The sequence below is a fragment of the Panthera uncia genome, chromosome D2, assembly GCF_023721935.1.
Source record: "Panthera uncia isolate 11264 chromosome D2, Puncia_PCG_1.0, whole genome shotgun sequence".
NCBI lineage: Eukaryota > Metazoa > Chordata > Mammalia > Carnivora > Felidae > Panthera > Panthera uncia.
In genome coordinates, this window is record NC_064818.1 from 31,367,047 (window position 1) to 31,392,881 (window position 25,835).

At 52.1% G+C, this 25,835-nt stretch overlaps 1 protein-coding gene across 5 annotated transcripts in view; it reads left to right on the plus strand.

Moving 5' to 3' along the window:
- Nucleotides 1-25,835, plus strand: part of CHST3 (carbohydrate sulfotransferase 3) — a 37,691-nt gene that overhangs the window by 5,455 nt on the left and 6,401 nt on the right. For all 5 annotated transcript variants that reach the window (XR_007460728.1, XR_007460726.1, XR_007460727.1 and 2 more), the window contains exon 2: nucleotides 24,266-24,492. Coding sequence is in view for 1 of the 5 variants with exons in the window: in XM_049645189.1 (XP_049501146.1) it covers nucleotides 24,353-24,492 (140 nt within the window). In the remaining 4 variants the exon portion in view is untranslated. The remainder of the gene's footprint in view (nucleotides 1-24,265; nucleotides 24,493-25,835) is intronic.

A 25,835-nucleotide genomic window follows, 5' to 3' on the forward strand; every position in this document is an offset into this window, starting at 1 on the left:
GAAGCTTTGTGTCTTAAATGTCAGTTTCGAGTAGTTGGACCAAAGCTAACTTCCCCCTCTTGTGTCCATCCAAGGTGGGGCTCACTTGTGAAGAAACCTTCAAAACCCATACATTTAGCTTGAAGGGCTTTCTGAACTAACTAGAATGTCAAGGCTCTTTGCTTTTGGCCGGAGTCATATCAGATTAGGCCATATCAGCTTAGGGTGCTGGTGGTCTAAAAGGTTTCAAGAAGTCCCAGCACTGTTGTAAGTTACTATGCCTATAGGGTAGGAAGCAAATTCATGATCGCTTCAGAACTTCAGTGCATTTAATTGACCACTCTAAAACCCAGCACCTAGTGAGGAGAGCCAGCTGGGGCTCTCTGTGGGGGCAGTTGCTGGCTGGGACCTAGAGAGTGGCTGAGGGGCCTTTCCATTGGATGTGAGCTGGGTCAGCAAACGCAAACCTCCGGAATCTGGGGAGCAGGCACTGCCGGAAGGCTCTGGGTCCTGCCTCTGGCCAGGGAGTCCCTTTGTCATGCTGCTGCCAGGCTACAACAGAGAGAGTACTTGGGTGTGAGCCCCATAACTTGCAGCCTTGGTGGGTTGGTGGGAGAGAGAATGCATACCCATGTACTCACAGACCATCACGCGTATCATCATGGGCATTTCCACACACACACACACACACACACACACACATTCAGATATGTCCCCCTTCCCCGCCAAACACAAATATTTCAGTAAACAGCTAGACATAGTATATACCAAAACATTTGTAGGCACAAGTGCGTGCATACACAAATACACAAACACAGGGACACACTCATTCCAAAAGGCAAATTATGTAATGGTTAAGAGCACATAACCTAAAGCCGGAGTGCCTGCAGTACTGCTTAGTGACTGTGTGACCTTGGGCAAGTTGCTTAACCTCTCTGGGCCTTAGTTTCTTAATCGGTAAGAGATTAGTTCACTGACAGCTCTAGGTCCTAGGTGATAGGGCTCTCAGTGAATTAATATCTGTGAGGAGTTTAGAAACATGCCTGTACATTGAACTAGGTCTGTGTCATAAGTATAATTCACCACATACTCTCTGCCCCAGATACTCAGTCCTGCATTCACAAGACTTCCCAGAGAGGTGCTCAAAAGCTTGTTAGTGAATGGAATCAATCACTTTGCACATTCTGAGCCCTGATTTCTCAGAATGTGTGGCATTTGCTATACCAGACACAAATTAGAATTTATTAGGAAAATAATTGCATCTTCCCTCAGAAAGCTCATTATTTTAACACAGTGTTGGTCCTAACTCCCCCAGAGAAGGCCAAGATTCCTTTAGCAGCAGAAGTTTTCAAACTAGGTGCCACGGAGCCCCAGAGTTCAGTGGGAACCCCTCCGAGTCCTGACGGGAGGGGGCTCCAGGCCTCTCCCTGCCGTGTCTGTGGTATGCATTGGGCTTCTGAGGGAAGTTCTGGTTCAGAAGTCTCCACAGCTCAGCCATTTGAAAGCCCCCCTCTACAGGCAGACCTGCTTCCCTTCTTGTGTGTGTGCATGCCTGTTCACACACGCCGAGCCGGTGCCGGTGTGAGCCCACACAGCCACCTGAGGTGGGGCCCCGGGCCTCCCCGATCTCTTCCCCTCTTCCCTCTTCTCCCTTGCCCTCCAGCTGCCTCACCATCTGCAGAATTCTGGGAAGTGCTAACAAGTCTGAGCCAAAGCAGCGCTATCTGAGGAAATATTTTGAAAACAAACTGGGCCACCCCCCCTGGCTGAGACTACACCAGTTTTCAGCGAGAAATTTCACAACTCGAATCACGCCTGGGGCACGTGGGCCTGGCTCCCCTCCGGACAAGGCCTGGGGCCTGCAGGGTTAAGGACAGACGTACCTGAAGAGGCCTCAGATAGAAAGCTATAGCACCTGTGAGGAAGGGGAAGTCAGCCTCCCAGGGGGGATGAAGAACCGAAACACCCATGACCGTGAAGGTCAGGCGCCCTATCTTATTTTTGCTCTGAGGAGCTGTTTTCCTCTGACGGTTCCAGATGTGACCTGCACATCTGGGTGCAGGTGCCCAGGGGTCAGGGGCACGGGAGGCGTTAGTAATGGCAGCTAGCATGCACAGCACCGTGCTCTTAGAACCTTCTGGGCCTGCGACCATGTTCTCACAGGAAGCTCTTAAGAGAGGTTTCTTGTTATTGCCATATTACAGACAGGCAGACAGAACCAGAGGCAGAATGCGTTGCCCACATCCCCTGGCTCGAAAGTGCACAGCGGGGTCTGAGCCCTGTGGCCTGGCTCCCGTAACCAGTACCCGGAACCCTGCCACAACCCTGCCGTGTGTGAACCTGCACGCTGCCGTGGCTGCGGCCCGAGGAGGGACAGAGAGAGTGCACGCAAGAGCAGGCATTTCATAACTGGCCAGGGCGTGCCGCTGCGCTCTGGCCAGGAAGCTCTGGGGAGGCTGACTTCAGGGGCAGCTCCGTGAAGGCACTGCGGGTGGGAGTTCGAGCCCTCGGCCTTCCCCAGGCTGACCTGGACGGGGCATTTGTGATGGTCCGTCAGCCTCTTTTGCGAGGCCGGCCATGTGCTTCCCCTTGGCAATGATCTGGCTTCAGGAACTGGCATAGATGGCAGGAGAAGGGATTTAAACAAGTAAGGAGGAACTGGCAGATCGGGGCGGTCCAACAAGATAGGAGGAGCCCCACCCTGGGGTAGGTGCCGAGCTGCTTGGGATGCCAGCGGCTTCCATGGGCCCTGAGATCTTCCCGGTGGATAGCATGCCCCAGTTTCCCCTTCCCCAGCCCTCACCTTATCTTCACTCGTCCACTTTCCAAATTATCCTCTTTCCCCAGACAGTGCATCCAGCTCTGCCTCTCCAGCTGCCAAGAACATTCTCCTTCCTTCTTTTCTGGTGGCCAGCTCCCATTCAGCCCCAGGCCTCAGCTTAGGTGTCACCTCTGGAAGCCTAGGTCAGCTGCCGGCATGTCTCCCCCTTGTCACACTTTACCCCACTGTGTGGCCATTGATGGTTTCATGGTCTGTGGTCTCCTATGGGTAGTGAGCCCTGTGAGGCAGGACAGCGTCTGTCTCGTCCCCCTTGGTGTCCCCAGTGCTTCCACAGCTCCAGTGAGTCCCCACCTGACTGTGGAACCGTGAGTAGTGGATAGGACACAAAGCCACACCGTGCAGGAGAGGACAGTGCTCAGCCTCCCGGATGGGATGCGCTTGTTAGGGAGTGGTCTGAGTCTGCCCCCTCCAACTCACCATGACTCCCACCATGACTCAGCCCCAGCCCCATCAGCAAGTGCTTCTCAGTCCTATCCCCTTGTGGACGGATGGCTGTTCAGCCCCTCCAGCCCCTCCGGGGCTCAGCCCCACCCCCAGGTAATGCAGATCTCCTGTGGCTGAGTCCTTTCCCCTGAGCCCAGAGAAGGAAGCCCAGCTGCCTGGGGGTGGGGGTTCCGGCTGAAGCCCTCAAGTTACTCTTGCAGAAGTAGTGGAGCCCTGAGTGCTAAGCTCTCCTCTAGGCCACCCAGGGAGACACATTAGGTGCTTCAGCCCTGGCATCGCCTGTCCAGATACTACGTGCCTGCTCATGCCTGACACTGCGCAGGGTAGCCTGGGGGTAGCAGAAAGTGCCTTCGGGCCAGACCGGGAGAGGAGACTTGGGCACAGATAACCACCCTGGAGTCCAACTGTGATGAGCCCACAAAGGTGGACATGAGGGAGGACTTGGGGAGGGCTTCATGGATGAGGTGGGCATTCAGGCGCAAGGAGGGAACTTGGGCAAAGGCAGGGATGGGAGAGTTCAGATCGAATGCAGAGAATGGCAAGGAGTCCATTTGGACTGAACTGTAATTTGAAGGATGCACAAAGAGAGATGAGGCAGGACCGAGTTGTGGTTGCAGGTGCAGCCTGTAGAGCCAGGCTGCTTGCAAGGGAAGGGAACCCTGCTCCCCACATGCTGTGTGACCATGCCAAGTTGCTTAACCTCTCTATGCCTCAGTTTTCTCATTTGTAAAATGGACATGCTAATAGTACCCACCATATGGGGGCGATAGAATAAAATGTGTCTCTGTACAAGTGTTTACAGCAGAGCCTCACACAACGGTAAGCATCAAGAAGAATGAGCTATTATTTTTTTAATAAATGCAGCTAGGGGCGCCTGGGTGGCGCAGTCGGTTAAGCGTCCGACTTCAGCCAGGTCACGATCTCGCGGTCCGTGAGTTCGAGCCCCGCGTCGGGCTCTGGGCTGATGGCTCAGAGCCTGGAGCCTGTTTCCGATTCTGTGTCTCCCTCTCTCTCTGCCCCTCCCCCGTTCATGCTCTGTCTCTCTCTGTCCCAAAAATAAATAAAGAACGTTGAAAAAAAAATTTTTTTAAAAAAATAAATGCAGCTAGAAAAGTAAATTGAGGTCAGATCATAGAGGCCCTTGAATGTCATACTTTACATTTGCTAAGCACCTGCTGTGTGCCAAGTATTTTACAGACCATCTCACTAAGCCCCATACAACCCAGCAAGGTTGATAGCAATGTTTCCATTTTATAGATGAGGAAACAGCTTCAGAGAGGCAGGTTAACCTACCCAAGATCACTTGGCCAGAAGGAGTCAGGGGCAGTAATGAAATCCAGGTCTTTCTGGCAGTTAGGTCTTCCCTCAATGTGGAGATTGGAGAGACATGACAGGGAGCATGGGGGTCACAGTTAGGAGCAGAGCACCAATGCTATAGCCGTGGGGTCCTGGGGGCAGGGAGGACAGGAGGTGCCAGGGGAAGGAGAGATACCACGCAAGCCTGAAGGGCAAGGAGACAGGGAGGGTGAGAGGCCCAGTACACAGCTCCCATTCACAGCCCAGGGGTACCACTGAGTCATCCTGGGAAAGCATGACATCACTGAGTCTCACGGTCTGCTGCCTACCTGCCAGCCTGCCCTCTGGGGTTCTCTGGTGTCCTTGTGCCCAAAGTCCTGCAAGGGACCTTCGGGTAGCAGAGCCAGGTCAGCCTTCTGGCTTCCTGTCCTGAGTTCTCCTCTCCGGCTGCTGTCTCCCACCTTCCCCGCGTTCTCTTCCCTGCCTGGGGTCTCCCGTACCCCCACTCATAAGCTCAGCTTTGGCAGGAGCTTCTGGAAGTGGTGATGGACATGAAGAGCTTCCAAAAGTACGTCCTTGCCAGGCCTCGGATTGTAATTCTGGGAATCCCAGTGTTGGAATCACTTTTAAAAAGTAAAGTCTGGTTGAGCTGTGTGCCCAGCACTCTGACAGGTCCCAAAGGCCTCTGCCTTCCTTGTAGGTACAGTTGAGTATCTGAGAGCTCTGTGTGTACTAAGCATCCTCAGGCTGAGTGATGTATTTGCATCTGTCTGATTGCATGAGGTAGCCCCATTTTACAGATGCCAACACTGAGGCCCAGAGAGGTTAGGTGACTTGTCCAAGGCCACACAGCCAAGATTCAAACCCTCAGCTGTCCAACTAAAGCTGTGCCTATGCTCTTAGCCACTCCACCATCCAGCTGCACGACAAAGCCATCAGAGAATCATAGGAGATAGGGTGTATGAACCTATGTCTGCCAAATAGTGTGGTGCAGACAGGAAGTGCCAGGAAGAGTTTTCATCCTTCAGTGTGGATCACTCCCCAGAGTTTCTTGGAGATTGTGGATCCATTTAGGAGGCGGCAGGGAGCACCCAGCTTCTTGGCCATGCAAACCCTGCTGACATGGCCATTTAGGGTGAGACTCACCTCTCTGGAAGGAGCACGGGGGCTCAGAGGATGCCTGTTCTGTTTTTGGTGGGCCAGACCTGGAAAAGGAGAGTGAGTCAAGAGAGGGGCCGAGTGCCAGCTTCCTCGGCCCGGTCTGCAGGCGCAGGATGCCAGGCTGACGCAGCTGCTGCTGGGACTCCCAGCCCCGTCCCACCCCAGCCGCTCCAGCTGGGAGGAGGGGCCCATGGCCAGCCCTGTGCTGAACGGTGTCCTCCCCCTCCACAACCTCACAAGGGAGGCATGGTCACCCCCATCTTCCAGGCGAGGACACTGAGGCTTAGAGAGGTTTTCTGGCTCACCTGAATTCCCTGGGCTGGAAAGGGGAGAAACGGACACTCTTAAGTCTTCTTTTCTGCGGAGACAGAGGAGGGAGGAGTTCAGCTGCCCTCTGACACCGAGAGTACAGGCCAGCTCTGTTCTCAGGCTTGCATTTCTGCTTCATTCTGCAGTCACTGCGTCCCTGTGTTGCCGAGAGAATGGCCCTCTGGGTGAGAGAGAAAAGCTCAGATTTCCCTTGGGCTATGAGTTACCATTTTTTCAGGAGTACTTTTGAAGCCACAGGGGCCTCCTCAGGCCTCCAGCGCTGGCTCCTTCTACACCAGATAGCCAGCCCCGCCCGAGTCCTGCCCTGGAAACTAAGGGCCTCCACGAGACACCTGGCTTAGGTGATTACCCAGCATGTGACTCAACCGACCGGTGCTGGATTCTCAGGGGTCCCTATCCCCTTTTTAATGCCCAAGTCCCAGGTTAGCACAAGTCCAATGGCCCTCCCCACAACTATGTGGGGATCCCCCAGGATTCCACAGCCTGCAGGGTGGGTCCTCCTGACACTGTCCCCCCCTCCCCCAGCCCCCAGGACCCCTCGGGCTTCAGGGGTGGCCACGCCCCCCTCACACCTAGAAGGGAGGGGACCCAAACCAGTGACTCCCCACCCCCCCAACATAGTAACAATTTCCGGAGAGTTGTTGCTTTTCTTGCGGGGAACATAGACTGTTAAGTTTGACTGTAGGGACAATTCTGTTTCCCGTTGCCTCCAAATTTTCCTTTCGGGCTTTGCCTCTGCTTAAATTTTCATACAGAGGCCTGTTAAAATGACTTCTAAAATGGGAGTCTTCACCTCAAAAGAACTCTGCCTCTACCTCTACAGGTAGAAAACTGGTACCTGCTTTTAATTTTTTTTTTTAGTTTAAGTTTTATGAATTCAGTAATACATGCCCATGGTCCGAAATTGGAAAGGTACAAAAGGGTATATGGTGAAATGTCCTTCAAACTGAGGCACTACCCAGAGAATAGCTGCCCCCAGACAGTGTGATCACCGTCCTGGGTCACTGCTAGGCCAGTGAGTGCTCCCTCCCAAGCTGTGCTGGCTGCCGCATCCCAGCCTCCTGCCACCCCTCCTCCCCCAGCAGTCACCTTCGACTCTTCCACCCACGAGACACAAAGGCTCCCACGTCCTTCATCCCCTCCAGCCCCAGCATGGCCCCTCAGCTTCCAGGGGAGCATTCTTCTGTGCTCCCAGCTGCCGCCTCTCCATTTTCCCCTCTTGCCTGGCTGGGCTGGGGTCTGCAGCTGTGGCCTGTGGGGTCAGGGCCTGACCATGGTGATCGGACCGGACATGCTGCCTCTTGGCCAGACTGCATGTTCAGAGTCCCCTGGGCATGGGGGCTCACATAGACAGGCCGACCCTTCTCCACTGCTATTTGGAGTGTGACTGAGTGTGACCTAGGCCTCCCTTGCTCCCCTCCCCTCCTCTCTCCCCCTTCCTTCCCTTCATCCCTCCTCCTTTCCTTACATGTTTATGTGGTGCTGTATAGCGAACGTTAACTTTAATATATATGAATGGAGCAAGGCAGAGAAATAAATAGTGCCAGGAGAGCAACGTGCTAGAGAATTGCTGTAAGCCGACCCCGCCTTTCACTTCGTGGCCTTCCATCTCTAGCTGGGTGACCTTGGGCAAGTTGCTTACCTTCTCTGAACCTTCCTTTCTCACCTGGATAATGAAGGCAAGGATGGCGGTAAGGATCCAGACTGCGCACAGGGCTGGCATGAGGACCAGGAGTAGCAGAAAGGCTTTCTAAGGAGGAGAAGGTGACATATGTGTGGGGGTGAGAGGGGGCAGTGCTTTTACTCTGGGGGACTGATGATGGCTGATGGCTGTGGGGGCTGGATCAAGGAGGGCTCTGGGGACAGGTGGGGTTTGGCCTCAGCCTTAGGATAGACTTTGGCCAGACACAATGAGGGAGGGGATGACCCCTGGGTTCTGCCTGCCCTCCCGTGGGAATGCCTTTTCTCTGTTTCCACCCAGTAATGGACCCTCAGCTTTGTTATTTTTTAAGTACTGACTTTATAGTTTTTATAATCGTGTGCAAAATAGATGCTTAGTGTGCAAAATTCAAGTAAAATGGACAAATGCAGAGAAGAAAGCAACAACTCCCCCCCCCCCCCCCACCTTCCGCCGCCAGTCCCACCACCCAGATGTAACCAGCTAGTTATTTCATCCACATACTTCTCCGGGCACATGTACATGGAAGAGGGGGCGGTGGAGAGAAGGTTTTACAAACATGGGGAAATGCACAATTTAGTTTAAGTTTTAGGCCAGTGTTGTAAGGAGGCCGTGTTCCAAAGCAGTCCCTCTTATTGTTCAAGGCCTCCTTGAGGGCATTGTGTGGGGGAAGGGAATTCACACGCTGTGATCTTTAAAGCCTCCTAATTCAGACCCCTTACAAAAGGGGAGCCAGCTGAAATAGGTACATACCAGCTCCAGAAGAGTGCTTATTAACCTTCAGACTAAAACCTCAAAGATACGCAGAACTGAAACAAAACTCTTACGAAACCCGTGTGTATCTTTATGACACGTGCACTCTGATATTTTCGGTTCTATACAGTTCTATTTTATTTTTTACAAAAAAGTTTGCCGACCTACCAAAGTGATGGCAGGCTGGAGTTTTAAAAGTATTGTTCTAGAAGAGTGATTTTCAAACTTTACAGCAGACTCACCTGCAGAACTTGTTGGACTCCCCCCCCCCCCCCCCCCCCCCCCCCATTGAAGAGGTCTGGGGAAGGGCCCGAGAATGTGCTTTTCCACCAAGTTCCCAGCTGCTGCTGCCACTGGCCCCAGACCCCGCTTTGAGATCCGACCAGCCTAGATTGTTTTTTAAAGCAAGGTGCTTCCTGGCAGAGACTTCCAGAGGACTTGCTTTATTCAACAGATGAGAATTGCCGATGGCTAACACGAGGATTAGGTCTCTGGCATTTTTGAAGGTGCTGGTCAGGCACTATCTTTGGGATCTTAAATGCCACCCTCCTGAAATCCAGCTTACTCTATTAATGTCAAGTGCCGCATGCAGAAAAGGTCTGCTAAGCAAAGGGACATTTATGCCCAGCCCTGGTTGAATTACCTGCCTCTTAAATCCCAAACCCACAGAACATAAAACCCTCCCAGCCCTTTTGAAAACACTGTTCTTCTATAGGGAATGAAAGGTGCCATTTACTATGCAGAATTCACCTTTCTGGTTTTTTAAAGGGAAGAAGGTAAGTCAAGCATGACCACCCCATGGGGAAAGCTGTTCCTCCCACTCCGGTTGGGGTCTGGTGGGTTTCACTGGCTGTCGCTGGATTCCCAACTTTCACCAGAACCTCGTCCTGACACTGTAACTGAGCGCGCATCAGCACTGGGGTTTCCCAGCCCTGCTGACTTCTGAGACTGGCCTAATGTTTTACGCTGCTTCTGCTCCTCCAACCAGGGAACTCTCAGCCCCCACTCCTAATCCTCCCCCTTCACAGCCTTGGGGCCCCCTCCCCAGTCTTGCAATCCTCTAGAAGCCAGCCCTCAGCTGGGAGCAGCCACGTGAGGGAGGGAAGTGTTAAATGGGCACAGAGCCCCTCTGTTCCATTAACAATGGCCCGTTGATGACTGGATTCAGCCCAGGACGGCCCCCTTGACTGGACTTTGGGGAGGAGGAAGGACTCCAGCCCCCCCCCCCCCCCCCCCCCCCCAGGCAGCCATTTCTGGGTGTGAAGTTGATTCCAGTGCTGGCCTCTGCCCACAGAACCTCATTCGTCAGGCCCTGATGCAGCAGTGAGAGACCCTCTCACCCTTCCTATCCCTTCCCAGGGGCAGTTTGGGGCCCCAGGAGTGATTTAGTTCAGTGTGATTCAACAAACATCTATTGAACAGCTACTGGGCAGGGAGGCTCAGTGCTAAGTAGCTGTGGGGAGTGAGACTAGCTGCTGACATGGGTTCAATGCTTATTATGGTCAACCCCATCCCTGGCTGCCGAGCAGAGTCACCAAGGAGCTTATAAACATTTCAGTGTGCAGCTCACTCCACCCCGGATTTTCAGGAGTGAATCTTAGGCCCTGATGTTTTATAAAAGCTCTCAGAGTGATTCTCATTCCCAGGGGAGCCTACTATTGGTTAGACACTGTGCTAAGCATTGAACTTGTAGTATCCATTTTATGAGGTAGGTGCTTGTGGGAGGCTGAATAATGGCTCCCCAAAGATGTCTACACATGAACCCCACTCTGGATGTGTTACTTCCCCATGGTAAAGGGACTTTGCAGTGTGACGAAGTTAAGGATTTTGTGATAGGGAGATTATCTGGGAGATACCCTGGATTATCCAGTGGGCCCAATGTAAGCATAAGGGTCCTGATAAAAGGGAGATTTGAGGGCCACCTGGGTAGTTCAGTTGGTTAAGTGTCCGAATTGAGCTCAGGTCATGATTTCGCAGTTTATGGGTTTGAGCCCCACGTCGGCTTATGCTGCCAGCTCAGAGCCTGAAGCCTGCTTTGGATTCTGTGTCTCCCTTCTCTCTCTGCCCCTCCCCCACTCTTGCTCTGTCTGTCTGTCTGTTTCTCTCTCAAAAATAAATGAACATTAAAAAATTTTTTTTTTTTAAAAGGGAGATTTGACTATAGAAGAGAAAGTCAGAGTGATGCCTCAAGAAAAAAAGACTCAACCAGCCATTGCTGGCTTTGAAGATGGATGAGGGGGCCATGGGCCATGGAAAGCAGGAAGCCTCTAGAAGCTAAGCTGGAAAAGGCAATGAAGCAGATTCTCCCCTCAGGCCTCTGGAAGGAATGAAAGCCTGTTGACACCTTGATTTTAGTTCAAACTGACCTTGGAATTCTGACATTCAGAACTCTTTTTTTTTTTTTTTAACATTTATTTATTTTTGAAAGAGAGCACGCATTCGTGAGCGGGGGGAGGGGCAGAGAGAGGAGGAGACAGAATCTGAAGCAGGCTCCCTGCTCTCAGTGCAAAGCCAGACAATGGGGCTTGAACCCATGAACGGTGAGATCATGACCTGAGCTGAAGTCAAATGCTCAACCGACTGAGCCACCCAGGCACCCCTGACATTCAGAACCCTTAAGGTAATACATAGGTGTTGTTTGAAGCCACCGAGTTGATGGTCGGGTGTTACAACAGCTATAGGAAATGAATACAGGGCTATTACTACCTGTTTTACAGGTGAGACACAGGGAGGTGAGACAGTCACCTGGGGTCACACAGCTGGTGGGTGACAGAGCTGGAACAGGAAGAGCTCAGGTGTGTCGGACCCCTCACTCAGTGTGCTCTCCACCTCACTGCACTGCCCCTCTTTGCAGCCAGACAGACATGGGTCTGAATCCAAGCTGCGACCCATTCTTTCTGGTGTCCTTTGCTAATGGTGGGGTCCATTTGGCCAGGGAGAATATATGCAGGGGTGGGCGGGCGGGTGGAGGAAAGCTAGGGTGGGCCAGGTTGTCCCCCAGTGGAATGCCCTGTTTGAACTTCGTTCGATTCTGGAGGAATGGTGCCCACGGGCACTGTCCCCGGTCTCCTCTGCTGAGGAGATGACGCCATCTTTCAAGGTCACGCAGTCTCTAGGATCTGGCCCTACTTCAGCAGACCAGCCCCTGTTCAGAACCACAGGGTTGGGCAGGAGCAGCTTCCACTCAATGTCACCCGCAGCCAGCACCAGCTGCTTATCTGGGACAGCCAGCAGGCTCCTATTTCCTGGGAGGCCGGCAGTGGCCTTGTGCCTTCAAAGGATGTTTCTTCCAAGACTCTAAGAACCCTGTTATTTGAGGTCGCGTGTGTCTCTTTGAGGAGTGTGAGACAAACAGAGGGTCTAGAGGGTTGTCTAGAGTCACACAGCAAGTAGGTGACAGGTCCTGGTAGACCAGTCCCAGCTAGAACTCTCAGCTGCCCTCTGCTATATGCCTCCCACCTTTTGGCTAAACCGGTTTGTTCAGTGATTCAGCATAGTGGTTGCATTCATGAACTGTGGAGCCAGACTGCCTGGGTTCAAACCCCAGCTCTCCCTTGTGCCTGAGGGCAGGTTGTTTGGCCTCTCCTGGCCTAGGTGGGGATAGTGATCAGTACCTAGAAAGGTACTGCCCTACCTTCCTGTAGGGTTGTCCTGAGGACTAAACACATATGTGTGAGGTGCCTTGTTTCTGGTCAGGGTTAACTTGTTAGTATTCAGCTCCCCTGGGGCGCAGGCTGTCTCTTCCCCACTCTGTTCCCAGTGCCTCGGCCCCTGCTTGGCCCAGCACTCTGCAAATGAATTAACTTGTCCAATGTGAGCCTTTATCATCCAGAGAGGTTCCCTAGGTACTTTCCCTAGACTTTTAACTTGTTACAAGTTCTACCTTAGTTCTTCAAACCCTTCTCCTGCTCCTTCTTGCCTGGGAGCTGCAGAATGGCCCTAAAGCAGCCAGGGGCGTGCCCAATTCTCACAAACCGTGAGTGCCCGTGTTACACAGTTGGGAAGACCCTGCTGAGCTCTCCTGGGGGTCCGGGCCCTGTGGCAGCACTCTTTGCACACCGAGTCTTGTGTGGCCTCTCCTGGACCCTGTGCCTGTTCCCAGCGTCTCTTCCACTGGGAAGCCAGGCCTTCCAGCTGATGGGGGTGGTGGTGGTTACAGACCATGTCAGTCCCTCCAGTCCTGCCTCCCTCTTTTGCTTTCTCCTTCTGTAAGGATGGGGCTTCCTCATCAGGTTCTACTTCCTCACTCAGCCTGCCCCGCAAAAAGCCCCCAAGGTTTATCCTTGCACATGAATAGATCCCAGGGGGGTCACCAGTTCATGGTTCTACAAAAAGCCAGACTCAGAGTTCCAGTTTGGATTCAACCGGTTCACTCTCCTGCCCCCAGGAAGACCGTTTCTGCTCAGGCTTCTTACCCACCTCTAGCTGCATTTTCAAAGACCTCTTTCAACCCTGCCTCTGTGGTGAGAGCCAGTTTCCTTTCTTTTGCTGTTCAATTAAACTTTTTAAATTGTCTAAGTTTTAAAGTCTAGTTAGTTGACACACAGTGTTATATTCGTTTCAGGTGTACAATACAGTGATACTATAATTCCGTATATCACCCGGTGCTCATCGTGACAAGTCTACTCCTTAGTCCCCAATTTTTAAATTTTTTGAGGTTTGAGACAATTATAGGTATACATGCAATTTTAGGAAGTAAAACAGAAAGATCCCATGAACCATTACCCAGTTCCCCTTATGGTAACATCGTACAAAAGTCTTACACAAGATCACGACACAGACTTGCTCTGGGCCAAGCAGGGGCCGACAGTGACGCTGACAGTCGAGACAGAGCCCCGCAAGGATCCCTCATGTTGCCTTTTATAGCCCTAACCACGTCCCTCCCGTCCCCACCCCTAACTTAGCTCCTGACAATACTAATCTGTTCTTCCGTCTTTACAGTTTTGTCATTTCTAGAATTTTATATAAATGGAATCATGCAGTACGTAACCTTTTGAGACTGGCTTTTTTTCGCTCAGTACCCCTGGAATGCATCCAAGTTGTGTGTAGTAATAATTCATGCCTTTTTTTTTTTTTAAGTTTATTTATTTTGAGGGGAAATGGGAGGGGCAGAGGGAGCGGGAAAGAGAGACTCCCAAGCAGGTTCCACACTCAGCACGGAGCCCAACTTGGGGCTCGAAGTCATGACTGTGAAATCATGACCTGAGCCGAAATCAAGAGTCTGGTGCTTAACCCACCGAGCCATCCAGGAACCCCAGTTCATGCCTTTTTATGGCTGAGTAGTATCCCATGGTTTAGGGGAGCTGGTTTCAAATGGACTGCTCCAACACAGACCTAGAAGTTCCCCCCAAGTGCTTGTGTCCTGAGTGAAACAAGGAACACAGACCTGTTCACCTGGCATGGCCATCTGTCCCTGGTCAGCAAGGGATCAGCAACCCCCCCCCCCCCCCCCCCCCCCCCCCCCAACCACCAGTCTGGTCTTGCTCCTGAGCTGGTGCCACAGGCAGGTGCTCCTTAAGCAAGCTGGATGGGCTAAAGCCTGGCTTTCGGTCCTTGCCCATTCTAGGTTAGAACCACCCGCGGAGCTTTAAACAATCAATGCCCAAGCCATACCCAGACTAATTCACTCATAATCTCTGGGGGTGGGACCCAGGCCTCAGTAACTTCTGAACACCCCCTCCCCCAAACCCCTGCCCCAGCCAGGTGACTCTCACCTGCTACCAAGCAGAGCGCAGGCTGACTCTTAGCAAAGGCCCAAGAGCCATGCTGTCCCTCTAGCCATGGCAGACGTCACCAAGCAATCACAGATAGCACTCTTCTCCTGTGAGACATACCTTTTCAGATACAGCGCGCTGGGCAGCCACTTCCAATTTATCAGCCTTGGCCCAGGAGTTGAAATTGACTTGCCCTCCCAGCTGGGAAGCCTGAAACTATTCGGCGATGGCCATGTTCAGGCCTGAGGCCTGGTGCATTGCATGAGTGTCCCTCCCAATAATGCTTTCTAGTGACCAGTAGTCACAGGGGCAGCAACGGCTACAGTAGGCAAGGATTGTCTGGGCTGGTCCCACAGGAAAAGCAATGAATCCACCCGCACCCTTCCCCTGCAGCAGCCTACACCGCAGCTGAGCGAGAGATGCTCAAGGGGAGCGCACACCAACAGCACTCCTAGCATGGTAGGCTCTGGCTTATAAAGACCAGCCTGTATGCAGAGTCTCCCACAAGCTTATCCAATGCTCGCAACAGCTCAGAACAGTTAAATACCTTGCCCACGGTCACCAGAGTGAGTGGGAGAAGAGGGACCCGATCCAACTCGGATTCTAAGTCCAGGGTCCTCTGTCCAGTGTTCAGAGTAGGCAGCTGACTGCCTGGACCTCTCCCCACCCTCAGACTCTCCTTTCCCAGGGCCAGGTACAGATAGGCTCCGTCGTGGCCATAGATCAGCTCAGACCATAGCAGAAGTCAGTGTGGGCTAGGACCCCTCTGCCCCTCTCTCTCCTACCCCTGGCTGCCCCCCACAGATGCAGTACTGGTTGGATGGTGGGCAGAACTCCCTGGTGAAAAAGAGAAGAGGCTGGGTCCCTTTTTTTTTTTTTTTTTTTTTTTGTCACAAGGAATAAAGCCCCTTCCTACTGCTAATGCACCATTATATGGGGGCTTGAGGAAACTGTAGGACTACAAGTACCCCAGAGGATCCAAACTCTGTTTCTTCTGCACAAAAGCCAGGAGGGTTGGAAGAATAGGGAGCAAAAGAAATTCTGTCCATCCTGTCCTATACTTGGAGGTTTTCTGGGCACAGAACGTTCTGGAGTCCCCTTAGGAAGTTCAGTAAGTAGGATAGAGCAGGAAGGGGGTCCTGGGCTTATGTATTGAGAGTTTTTCCTCCCCGGTGATCTCCGAAATGCTGTTGTGGACTTCTCTTCACAAAGGCACAGAGTGAGGTGGGAAAGCTGTGTGACCATATTGAGGGGCACCCCCGGTCCCCCCCGCTGCAGCCCCAGGCTTCTCCTGAGCGTGTTCACCTACGATGTGCCCGTATGCGTGTATACATACTGGCACACATTTCTGGTTGAAAGGTTGCTGATCAATAAAACTAACAAAAGCCCCCAAACCCGCAAATGAACACAGCCCTTTGTAGTAACGAGCACGACCAAAAACAGAAATCAAAGGGCACATACGGAATGAGGGAGGAAAAGAACTCCATGGCCCAGAAGATTCCTAGCCTTCTTAGGCTGCTCCTCCTGAAGTAGGAATGGCCAATATGTGACACACGTGTCACCCCGTTCCCCTCTTACACACGTGGCAGACATCACTAATCAACCACCACATTCTTTCTCATGGAAAACAAGCTTGACCTCAGTCTTCTCACAGGGCTCTAGGCAGTCAATACCAATCTTCGGCTCATGGCTTTGGCTCGTGGGTTGAGAATTATTTGCTGTCCTCAGCTTAACAGCGTTCTTCGGTTTAAGATACTGGAAACCTGGGACGGTCACCATCTTTGTCAGGGCTCCCTCTTCCTCCTGCTGGGTTAAGTTTCTCCCAGAGCTTCTTAGACACACTTGGTCGATCAAGTACATGTTAAGCACTAACTGTGCAGCAGGCAGTGGATTAGAACACAATTCCATATACTCTTTTTTATTCCAGTTTATTTCATAACCACTTCCTTTTTCTTATTTGGAAAGGGTAATTAACATGGTAACACATTCAAGCAATACAAGAAGGTATCAGTGAAAAGTGGGTCCCCATTCCCGCCCCCGTTTCCCACTTTCCCCCAGCCACTCTTGCCAGTTTCTTGTTTTTCTCTCTTAGAGGCGTTCTGTGTACCAGCATTTGCGCATGTCCACCCCCGATTTTCCACAGATGGTAGTAAGACCTCACATGTTCTTGCTCCTTGCTTGTATCACTCATATCTTGAACAGCATTTCACATCAGCCCATAGAGAGCTGCCTCTTTCTTTTTAATCAGCACAGAGTATTGTGCTGATAAAGGTACCATCATTTATCTAACTAGTTTTTTGTTTTGGGGGTGGGTCTTTCTTTCTTTCTTTCTTTCTTCTTTTTTTTTTTTTTTTTTGCCTATTAACACACACTAAGGTTATGTTCAGCCTTTTGCCATTAGAAACAGTTTACTGTTGTAGGTATCCTTGTAACTGTGCAGTGTATCTGCAAGTGTTATCTGCAGGATTAATTTCTAGAAGTGGTATTGCTCGGTCAAAAGGAGCGCGTATTTATTTATTTATTTTTATTTATTTAAAAAAAAATTTTTTTTAACGTTTATTTATTTTTGAGACAGAGAGAGACACAGCATGAACGGGGGAGGGGCAGAGAGAGAGGGAAACACAGAATCGGAAGCAGGCTCCAGGCTCTGAGCCATCAGCCCAGAGCCCAACGCAGGGCTCGAACTCGCGGACCGTGAGATGGTGACCTGAGCTGAAGTCGGACGCTTAACCGACTGAGCCACCCAGGCGCCCCAGGAGTGTGTATTTAAAACTGTAATGGTTTGGGGCGCCTGGGTGGCTCAGTCGGTTGAGCATCCAACTCTTGATTTCGGCTCAGGTCATGATCCCAAGGTCGTGGCATTGAGCCCTGCATTGGGCTCTGTGCTGAGAATAGAGGCTGCTTAAGGGTCTCTCTCTCCCTCCCCCCTGCCCCTCTCCCCCTGTTTTCTCTCTCTCCCTCTCTCCCCCTACCTTTCTCTCCCATTCTCTCTCTCCCTCTCAAATAAATTAAATTTTTTTAAATTGGTGATGGTTTTGCCAAATTGTCCTTCAAAAAGGATACTCCCCAGGGGCGCCTGGGTGGCTCAGTCGGCTAAGCGTCTGACTTCAGCTCAGGTCACGGTCTCGCGGTCCATGAGTTCAAGCCCCACGTCAGGCTCTGGGCTGATGGCTCAGAGCCTGGAGCCTGCTTCCGATTCGGTGTCTCCCTCTCTCTCTGCCCCTCCCCCGTTCATGCTCTGTCTCTCTCTGTCTCAAAAATAAATAAACGTTAAAAAAAAAATTAAAAAAAAAAAAGGATACTCCTATCAACAAGAGGGTCCTACGTATCAGGACAGAACACCCTGTGCTGCAGTAACAGTCAGACCCCCGATCTCAGTGGCTACACCCAACAAAGGCTTATTTTTCACTTACGCTACATCTGGCTCAGGTTGGGGGGCTCTCCAGGCAGCAGCTCAGGATCTGTGCTCAGCCAGCTGGAACATGTGGCCTCCTGTGTTGCCACAGCAAGAGAAGAGAGGGCCTGAGGAATGTGTGGGATCATCTGGAGGACCAGCCCTTGACGCGGCTCATGTCACTTTAACCTACGTCCCACTGATCCGATCTGGGTCATGTGCCTCGACGGGCTGGTGAAGGTGGAGGGCACGTGGCCACGTGATGGGCACCAGGTCCCTGCTAGTCGTTTCCCCATCCTTTGACCTGCACAGTATATTCCAGAATACGTTGTCCTCTGATCTGATATGTGAGAAAACGGGCACCATGCATTACTCTGATTTGCCCTTATATGCTTTAGGCAATTGGCCTCAGCCTTTTTCTGCCGTTGTTCCCCTAGCAGATTATGTTCACATTCAAGACGCACTCCAGTGGGCTTGCCCCAATTTTCCCAGAACCCAAAAAAACATTTTGTGGGGAAGCCCTAAGACTTTTTAAATTTTGGCTCTTATTCATAAAAACATATAAAGGCATGCGAGTAATAATATAAAATTAGCCGTGCAAAGATCTTTGCCAGCTGTGGTATGGAATGGATTGGCAGTGGTTCTGTGCAATTTCCTAGGCTCTCTGTAACTCCGCCTCCACTCTCGTTCATGGAAGCACAAGCCAAGTGAGGGAGAAGGTGGAATTCTAAGAACCTTGCGTCCATTCCAGTTGTTTTCAAAAGGCCTTTTTTTTTTTTTTTTTTTTTTGCAAATTTTGGTGCCTTAACTATTCTTAGTAACCTCACCATTAATTATAACCTGCGGTGTTTTGTTCAGTAAAGGGCTTTATGGACTAAATCAAAGGCTTGGAGGATAGATATACAAGGCACATGTGCTTGAATAGAAGGTTTATGTAAGAGGAGACCTGGAATTTGGGCTGGCATTGCAGGGTGATGTCAGATCGTAGCATGCCAAACAAAGGGGTGGTGAGGAATTCTGTTTGGTAGCCAGGAAGGATCCTGTAAAGTTGGGAGGGCAAATTGGTTTTATCTCACATGATGACCCGAATGGATTGGCACTGCAGTGAGAAGTGAGGCTACATCCAGTCTTAGCTGAAAAGGGGACGTTGATTGATTACTGATGTCTGCTTCGGGCGCAGGGCTGCTGAGTGGTGACGTGTGCCACGTATTGCCATCCCTGTACAGATGCTTCTTAAGTGGGCCGAGCTGTGAGAGTCAGACGGATGAAGCGGGGCAGGGCCAGCACTAGCCGGCGAGACAGGAGACCTACGTAGTCGAGTTTTGTCACCATCTACTTTGTATGCCTTGGTCTCTCTGAGCCTGAATTTCTACAGATGAAAAATGAGGAAGGGTGGATAAGAAAATCACCAAGTCCTGACATTCTGCAGTTTTAGGGCAAGAGCCATGTTCTTTCATGATCCATGGGGTGGTATGCAGGACAGATTTCTTTTCGACATCCGGGACACCAGCTTCCACTGGAGCCCCTGTCTGGGCAAGTGAAGCAAAGCCCAGAGCAGGACTCAGCTCCGACCCAGCCCAGGGCCCCAGGTTCAGTGTGAGAGGTGTTGGAAGTGTCTTTGCTTACAGGGAGGCCTGGGACCATTCTCTGGGGCCCTGTATTTCACGAACCTGTTTTACACAGGCTCTGGGGTTTTACGCAGGATGTTTTGCCCACAGGGCTGAGCAGGCCCCGATGAAGCGACTCTCAAATGGGGGTAGAGCGTGTGTTCCCCCTCATCCCCACAGAGCGAAACAGGGTGGGCTCCCCGAGAGTCTGTGGCAGCCCTGCCCCCACCAGGCTGGCCCTCAGCCCCATGGTCCACCTCGTGGCTGTGGCCCTCAGCTTCTCACAAGTTCTTGGCTGTCCATGGCCGCTCAGGTGATACACACCTTCACCGTTGGCTGCTTCTACTCTGTCTCTGTCTTGGCTGAGGCGGAGCGCACGCCCGTAAGGAAGTCACAGAGGGGTCTGTTCCTGGGAGAGGAAGCTGGAGCCCTGGAATGTGAGCAAGCCCGAGGAGTAATGATAGCCCCAAGCTGCAGCAGGGAGCATCAGCCAGATGTTCGTTCACTTCATTCTTTTATTCCTTCCCTTCTTCCTTCACTCCCTGATGCATCTAACAGCCCCCCTAGGCATTTACTCTCCTGTTAGACACTAAGCTTGAGATGCAGGGGGGCCTTGGTCCTTCCCAAGCCATCCTTGCTGATGTGGAATGGAACCTAGCTTGGACAGGCCCCTGGCTGGGCTTCTGCGTTCTCCAAGCAAAGATCACCTACCTCATGGGCAGGCCGGCGTTTGAACTCCTCCTCCCTGCCCTGCCCTCTGTCCTGCTCTCTGGGGGATTTGGAGACAACTCACAGAAACCCTCCTTATGGGCTTTGGTGGCATGGCACGCTTGGGGCACCTCCTGGCCCCCCAGGGCTGTGGCCCACGGGTTGTTGGTGTAGAGTTCCCCACAGTGGGCTTCACGGCTCCCACGGAGCGCCCCCGTCCCTCAGCTTCTCTTCTCTGGGTGGCTCTTCCTCTGATGGAGCAGCTGTGGGATCGGGGCCTGTGACCGCTGTGGCCCAGCCCCCACTGCGCTCCTGGGCCCAGCAAGTGAGGGGAGTGGAGTTTTGCTGCCTGATGCAATGCCTGGCAGGGCCCGTCCCTTATCAGAGCTCCATTCACAGCAGACTCTAGGACCCCACCTCCTCCTAGGGGAGGCAGGGGGAGGCTGGGAGGCATCCAAGTAGACAACTGTTGTCTAGTGAGGGCCCCTTGCCAGTCAGGAGGGAGGCCTGAGCAGAAAGGCCCCTGAGGAAAGAGGAGGGCAGGAAAGCCGGTGCCTAGAGTTAGGGCCTCAGCTCGGCCCACTTCCTTTTCGGTGTTCCCTCACGAAGCTTTGCCTGGGCTACCCGTGGCGGGTTTCTGCCCTCCCATCATTAGCACATAGCTATACAGGCTTGAACTGAAAGCCCCGAGGCTCAGTTTCTTCATCCCCAAATGACATCCCGGATTGATAATGATAATTCCAGAGACTGATGTATGTGAAACCCCAAAGCTTGAAGTTTTGCCCATAGTACGCACTTGTAGTATTGGCCTGTAGTACACACTCAGCACATCCTTCTAGTACACACTCAGGGCACACACTCAGCACACACATGCACATGCTCATAGCACGTGCACGGTTCACTCACGTAGGGAACACCTGCTTTCTCTTCTCCATATTTCCCATCCACGTAGAATGAGTAAGCATCTCACGCTGGGCTAAATGCTTTGGAAAAGGCATTCATCCATTCATCCGTTCATTCAACAAGTGTTACGCAGCACCTGTCCTGTGCCCAGTACACACCCAGACTAGGGCACTGGGATTCTGGGCACAGAATAACAAAGGTGGAACAGACCGACAAAGCTCTCTTCTCATGGAACCCACTCCAGGGGCTGAAATAGGCAAGAAACAAGCACATTTCGGTCCAGGAAGGAAATAAAGCAGGATGCTGAGAAGGGAAATGATGGGGGAGGGGAGATGGTCAGTGTGAGGTCGGTGGTCAGGGAAGGGCTCCGGAGGAGGACTCCAGAGCTGAGCACTGGGTATAACAGGGCCAAGGGCAGCTGTCCTACCACCTGCTGCATCCAGGCAGAGCTGGGCTGGCCCGTGCTTCTGGCCTCCTTCACTCTTGGCCCTGGTGCCCTGGAAACGGGACCTTGGCTGGCATCCCACCTTTGCCTTTGGCTGTCACATCACTTGCTGGGTGTTGGGGGCGGTGGGGGGAGGGTATCAAGTACTCCCCCGGGAGGTGGCATCTCCCAAGAGGAGGAAAAGCTGCTTCGTTCTTCCCATGAGCTAAGCAAGGGTGCAGCATGGGTTTGGGGAGGGAGGCAGCACCAAGGTTTGACTAGTGTTCACAGCTGTCACAGACCTACTTCTTACCGACAGCCTCTGCCTAGAGCTCTGTCAGGTGACCGCCATCCTGGCCCCGTCTTCCTCCTTCATGACCCTATGACCTCCTGGCCTCTCTGGGGGTCCGGGGACCTCCTCTCCTGACTCCTGGGTCTGGGGACCTCCCACATTCCCCCTGGGACCGCCAAACCTCTCTCACCTGCGTGCCCACCATCCACTGGGCTTCCAAAGCTAAAGCTAGGGCCAGCCTGCTGGGACAGGGCAAAGGAGCCAACAGTCTGCCTTGTGTTTCGTGTGGGAGAGAGTCCTCACCATTGCTTCTTCCTTTTAAGGCAATGCCGAGAAGGTTCTTGGGAACCCTGTATTTTTCGGGGGGGGCGGTGAGGGGACTGGGATGGCAACTCAGAAATAGAAACCGTGCTTGGTAGGGAGGGGAGGAGAAGGTGCAGGAGCTTTGTCATCAAGGCAGCCAAACTTCTAATCTTACCAAAGACCCAGAAGGGAGACGACAGTGAAGGCAAGTCCCCCCACTCCACCCCTGCCTTTTCTCCCCTCTTGGATTTAATGAACGCTTACCATGCCCCAGATACCATTCCCCACAGCAGCCTTATGTACAGGTTTTTCATGCTACAGGTGAAGAACCCGAGGCCCAGAGAGGTTAAGTCATTCATACAAGGTTGCACAGCATGGCAGACATGCAGGAAAGACTAAAATCCAGGACTTCTGGTCTCAGCTCCTTCTGCTTCCCTCACATCATCAGACACAGGCAACTCTCAGCCAAGAGATGAGAGGGCAGAAAGTCAGATTTCAGTCCCTTTTTCCCTGCAGACTCTGTTGGGTCTCACCCTTCCAGAGCGACAGGCGGCCTCACAACCCACCCTGGGCTAAACAGGGTGTATGAGGAACCTGGCTCTGTCATTCTGCACTCATGCTGACAGCCTGCCAGGCACTGAGCCAGGCATCAACTTTGAAAGGTTTGATCAGTAGTGGGGTTTTTTTGGCAGCTGATATATTCTGGGTACCATTTTAGATGCTAGTCTCTACTTCAAGGGGCACGGGGTCTGGGAAAGGAGGACAGACAGACCATCCGCTGGAAAGCCCAACCATATGGGCTACAGTGGGGGTGACTGGGGAGCACTGAGAGGCTCGAGTGACCTGATCTCGGGTGGGTGATGAGGGCGGCTGCTGGAGGAATCTTCGACAAGTTATTTAACCTCTCTCAACCCCAGGTTCCTCATCTGTAAAATGGGAGAGCTGCTACCTACTAGGACTTCTGTAAGGATCTGATGAGGAAATGCCAATCAAGTGCTTAACAGGGCACCTGGCAGAGTGGTAAGCACTCAATAAATTTCAGCTACCACATCATTCCAGATGGCCCTTCCAACCAGAGCGTAAGCCCCATGAGGGCTGTGGGCCAGGTCTGCTTGTTCACTGCTTGTATCCCCAGTGCTTAGACCGGAGGCTGGCACATAGTGGGTGCTCAGGAAATAGTTGTTTAATGAGTGTGTGGGGAAAGGCCCAGAAGAATTAGGAAGAGGCAGGAGTATTCCACTTGCCCTGGAGCTGACCCCACACCACTCTTCCCCCCCTGGGCCCCTCTCCACCCAACCACATCCAGGAAGCCTCAGCACCACTCTACCCTGTGCAGCCAGGGCCCTCCACTCGGCTGCCGGGTTACACATCTGCCTCCTCGTATTGCAGAGCCCCTGCCCCACTGTTTTCCCCAAAGGACAGATGATTTGGCTGTCCCTCTAGCCACTTCCATTATGTGATGAAGGTCAACCCTAGGACCTGCCTTCCTGCCCTCCTTCTCCCTCACGTCAATGTCAGCTGCTTCTGTGGGAAAATATACCTTTTCCAGAGGGAGAGAGATGATCCTGGGTGCACTGTACCAGGTCATAAGATTTTTCCAAACTTGGAGCAGATAGTATCCCATGGATGAAGGTCCTTAAGGAGAAGGGGTAGATTATGGGATGAAGGGTGTTATGCTGGAATCGGGCTCATGATGCAGGACAGGTATGTGTGTGTGTGTGTGTGTGTGTGTGTGTGTAGAAATGTATATACATCTTCCGCTGAGGGTCATTTGTTCCTTTATCCACTCTGTCATTTGGCAACCATGCATAAGTATGTCCTGTGTGCCTGGCCCAGTGCTAAGGGATAATGAGGGGCCTGGACAAACTCCCTGCACTCCACGAAGGACGATCAGCATTGAACAAGTCATTACAAGTGGGCTCACCTTACGACAGTCTCAGGCACTAATAGGAGTCTGCATGGCAGTGGGGCCAGGGGACCCCTAATCTAGTCAGGGGGAGGCTGCTCCCGGAAGCTGAGACGTGAAAGGCTGAGGCCACGAGAAGGATTTTGGAAGGACCCAAGTGAAGGATCTAATATATATATTAGGCTATTAACATCAGCGTTTATAGGTCCACCTCCTCCTTTTTTTTTTTTTTTTTTTTTTTTTGGTATTTGTAGTCTTTTGTTTCAAACATTTATAGTACATGGAACACTCTTCCATGCACTTGCCCTTGAGTTATGTGTGAGGTCAAAGGATAAATTCATGGAAGTGGGAGGAATTAATCAAAGGGCTGACTAGCGTTTTAAATGACTTGATTTGCTCTCTCATCTATGGGAGAGTGGCTCTGGGGCTTTGGCTGCCAAGCAGGGCCACGACCTTCAGAAGTTGGTGGGAAAACCCCTCTTCATTCCTCATCTCCAGACAAGGGTGTCCTGACCACCTGTCTCTTCACAGGACAAGGGTGTCCCCCACCTGAAGACGCGGAGCCAGGTCCTGAGCAATGCTCCTGAGCTGAGAGCCCACGCCCCCCACCCCTTCCCCATGGAGAAAGGACTCGCTTTCCCCCAGGACTGCCGGGACTTTCTGCACAGCCTGAGGATGAAGAGCAAATATGCCCTTTTCCTGGCTTTTGTGGTGGTGGTTTTTGTCTTCATTGAAAAGGAAAATAAAATCATATCAAGGTGAGGGGTGCCAGCACACGTCTTCCTTATCAGGGAGGGGTGGGTGGAGGCTCTATGTCTTACAAAGGCAGCTCTTCAACCAGTCATCACCAGGCCCCTCCCCTGCCCAGGCAGTGGGTCTTGCGTACGTCCTCATCACTGCGCAGGGGTAACACTTGGGCTCTGGATTCACGCAATTTGGGTTGGAATCCCGATTCCGGCCCTCACTAGCTGTGACAGCTTGGACAAAATCACTTTCTCTGTCTTAAGTTCCTCTTCTGTAAAATATGGGTAATGACGGGGCACCTGGGTGGCTCCGTCCGACTCTTGATTTGGGCTCAGGTCTTGATCTCACGGTTCGTGGGATCGAGCCCCACATTGGGCTCCATGCTGACAGCTCAGAGCTTGGGATTCTCTCTCTGTGTTTCTCTCTGCCTTTCCCCACTTGTTCTCTCTCTCTCTCTCAAACACACACACATAAAGTAAATAAATATTTTAAAAATATGGCTAACAATGGGGTCTTCCTAGTAAAGATTAAATGAGGAAATGTAAAACATTAACTCAGTGCCTGCACGCAGTTGGTATCTAGAATTTGCTGACCATGGTTATTACTAATTTACTTCTTGGCTAGGATAAAGCCTCACATTATCAGCACACCTCCTATACCAGCCTGAAGCCATGGATGAGGGTGAGCCCATGTGGAAAGGCAGGGTTTTGGCACACATACCTGGTAGGTGGGGCTGCCTACCAGGTGCTGCCTCCCATGTGCAGTTGTTCAGGTTGTGTATTGCTAAACGCCAGGGGTGTGCACTCACCTCAGCTACACTGGGAATGCTGCCGCATGGAGTTGGCGGTGTACCTTTGTGTGCAGTAAGTGCCTCTGCTGGTGAGCCTGCTGGACGTACAAAGATTTCTTAGACCTGCTCTCCCAGCACAACCCCTGCAAGAAAGCATCAGCCACATGGATAGATTAGGAACTGGACTGTGCAGCAGGCAGTCACTGCCCCACCTGGGTTTCTCAGCATGAACTGTTCCAGTTCGTGCCCACGGGATCCTGCTGCAAGCCTCTGCAGCTCTCCACCAGAGAACTTTCTCTCCACCTGTACATCGGCAAGCCAGGAATGCAGGGAGTAAATGCCTCTGGGAGCAGCCCTCAGCCAAGGCCAGCTGGGAGCTTCATATCCCTTAGGCAAGAGAATCCTCAGGTGTGTCCTCCCAGGTGCCCTAGTGGGATTGGTTTGCTCACAGAGACAGCCCGCTCACCCTAGACCGACTTTTTTCTTCCCACCCCTCTTCTCTGCCTCTCTGCCAGTTCTTTTTGTGATCATGTTCTAAATAAACTACTCACACCCAAACCCTTGCCT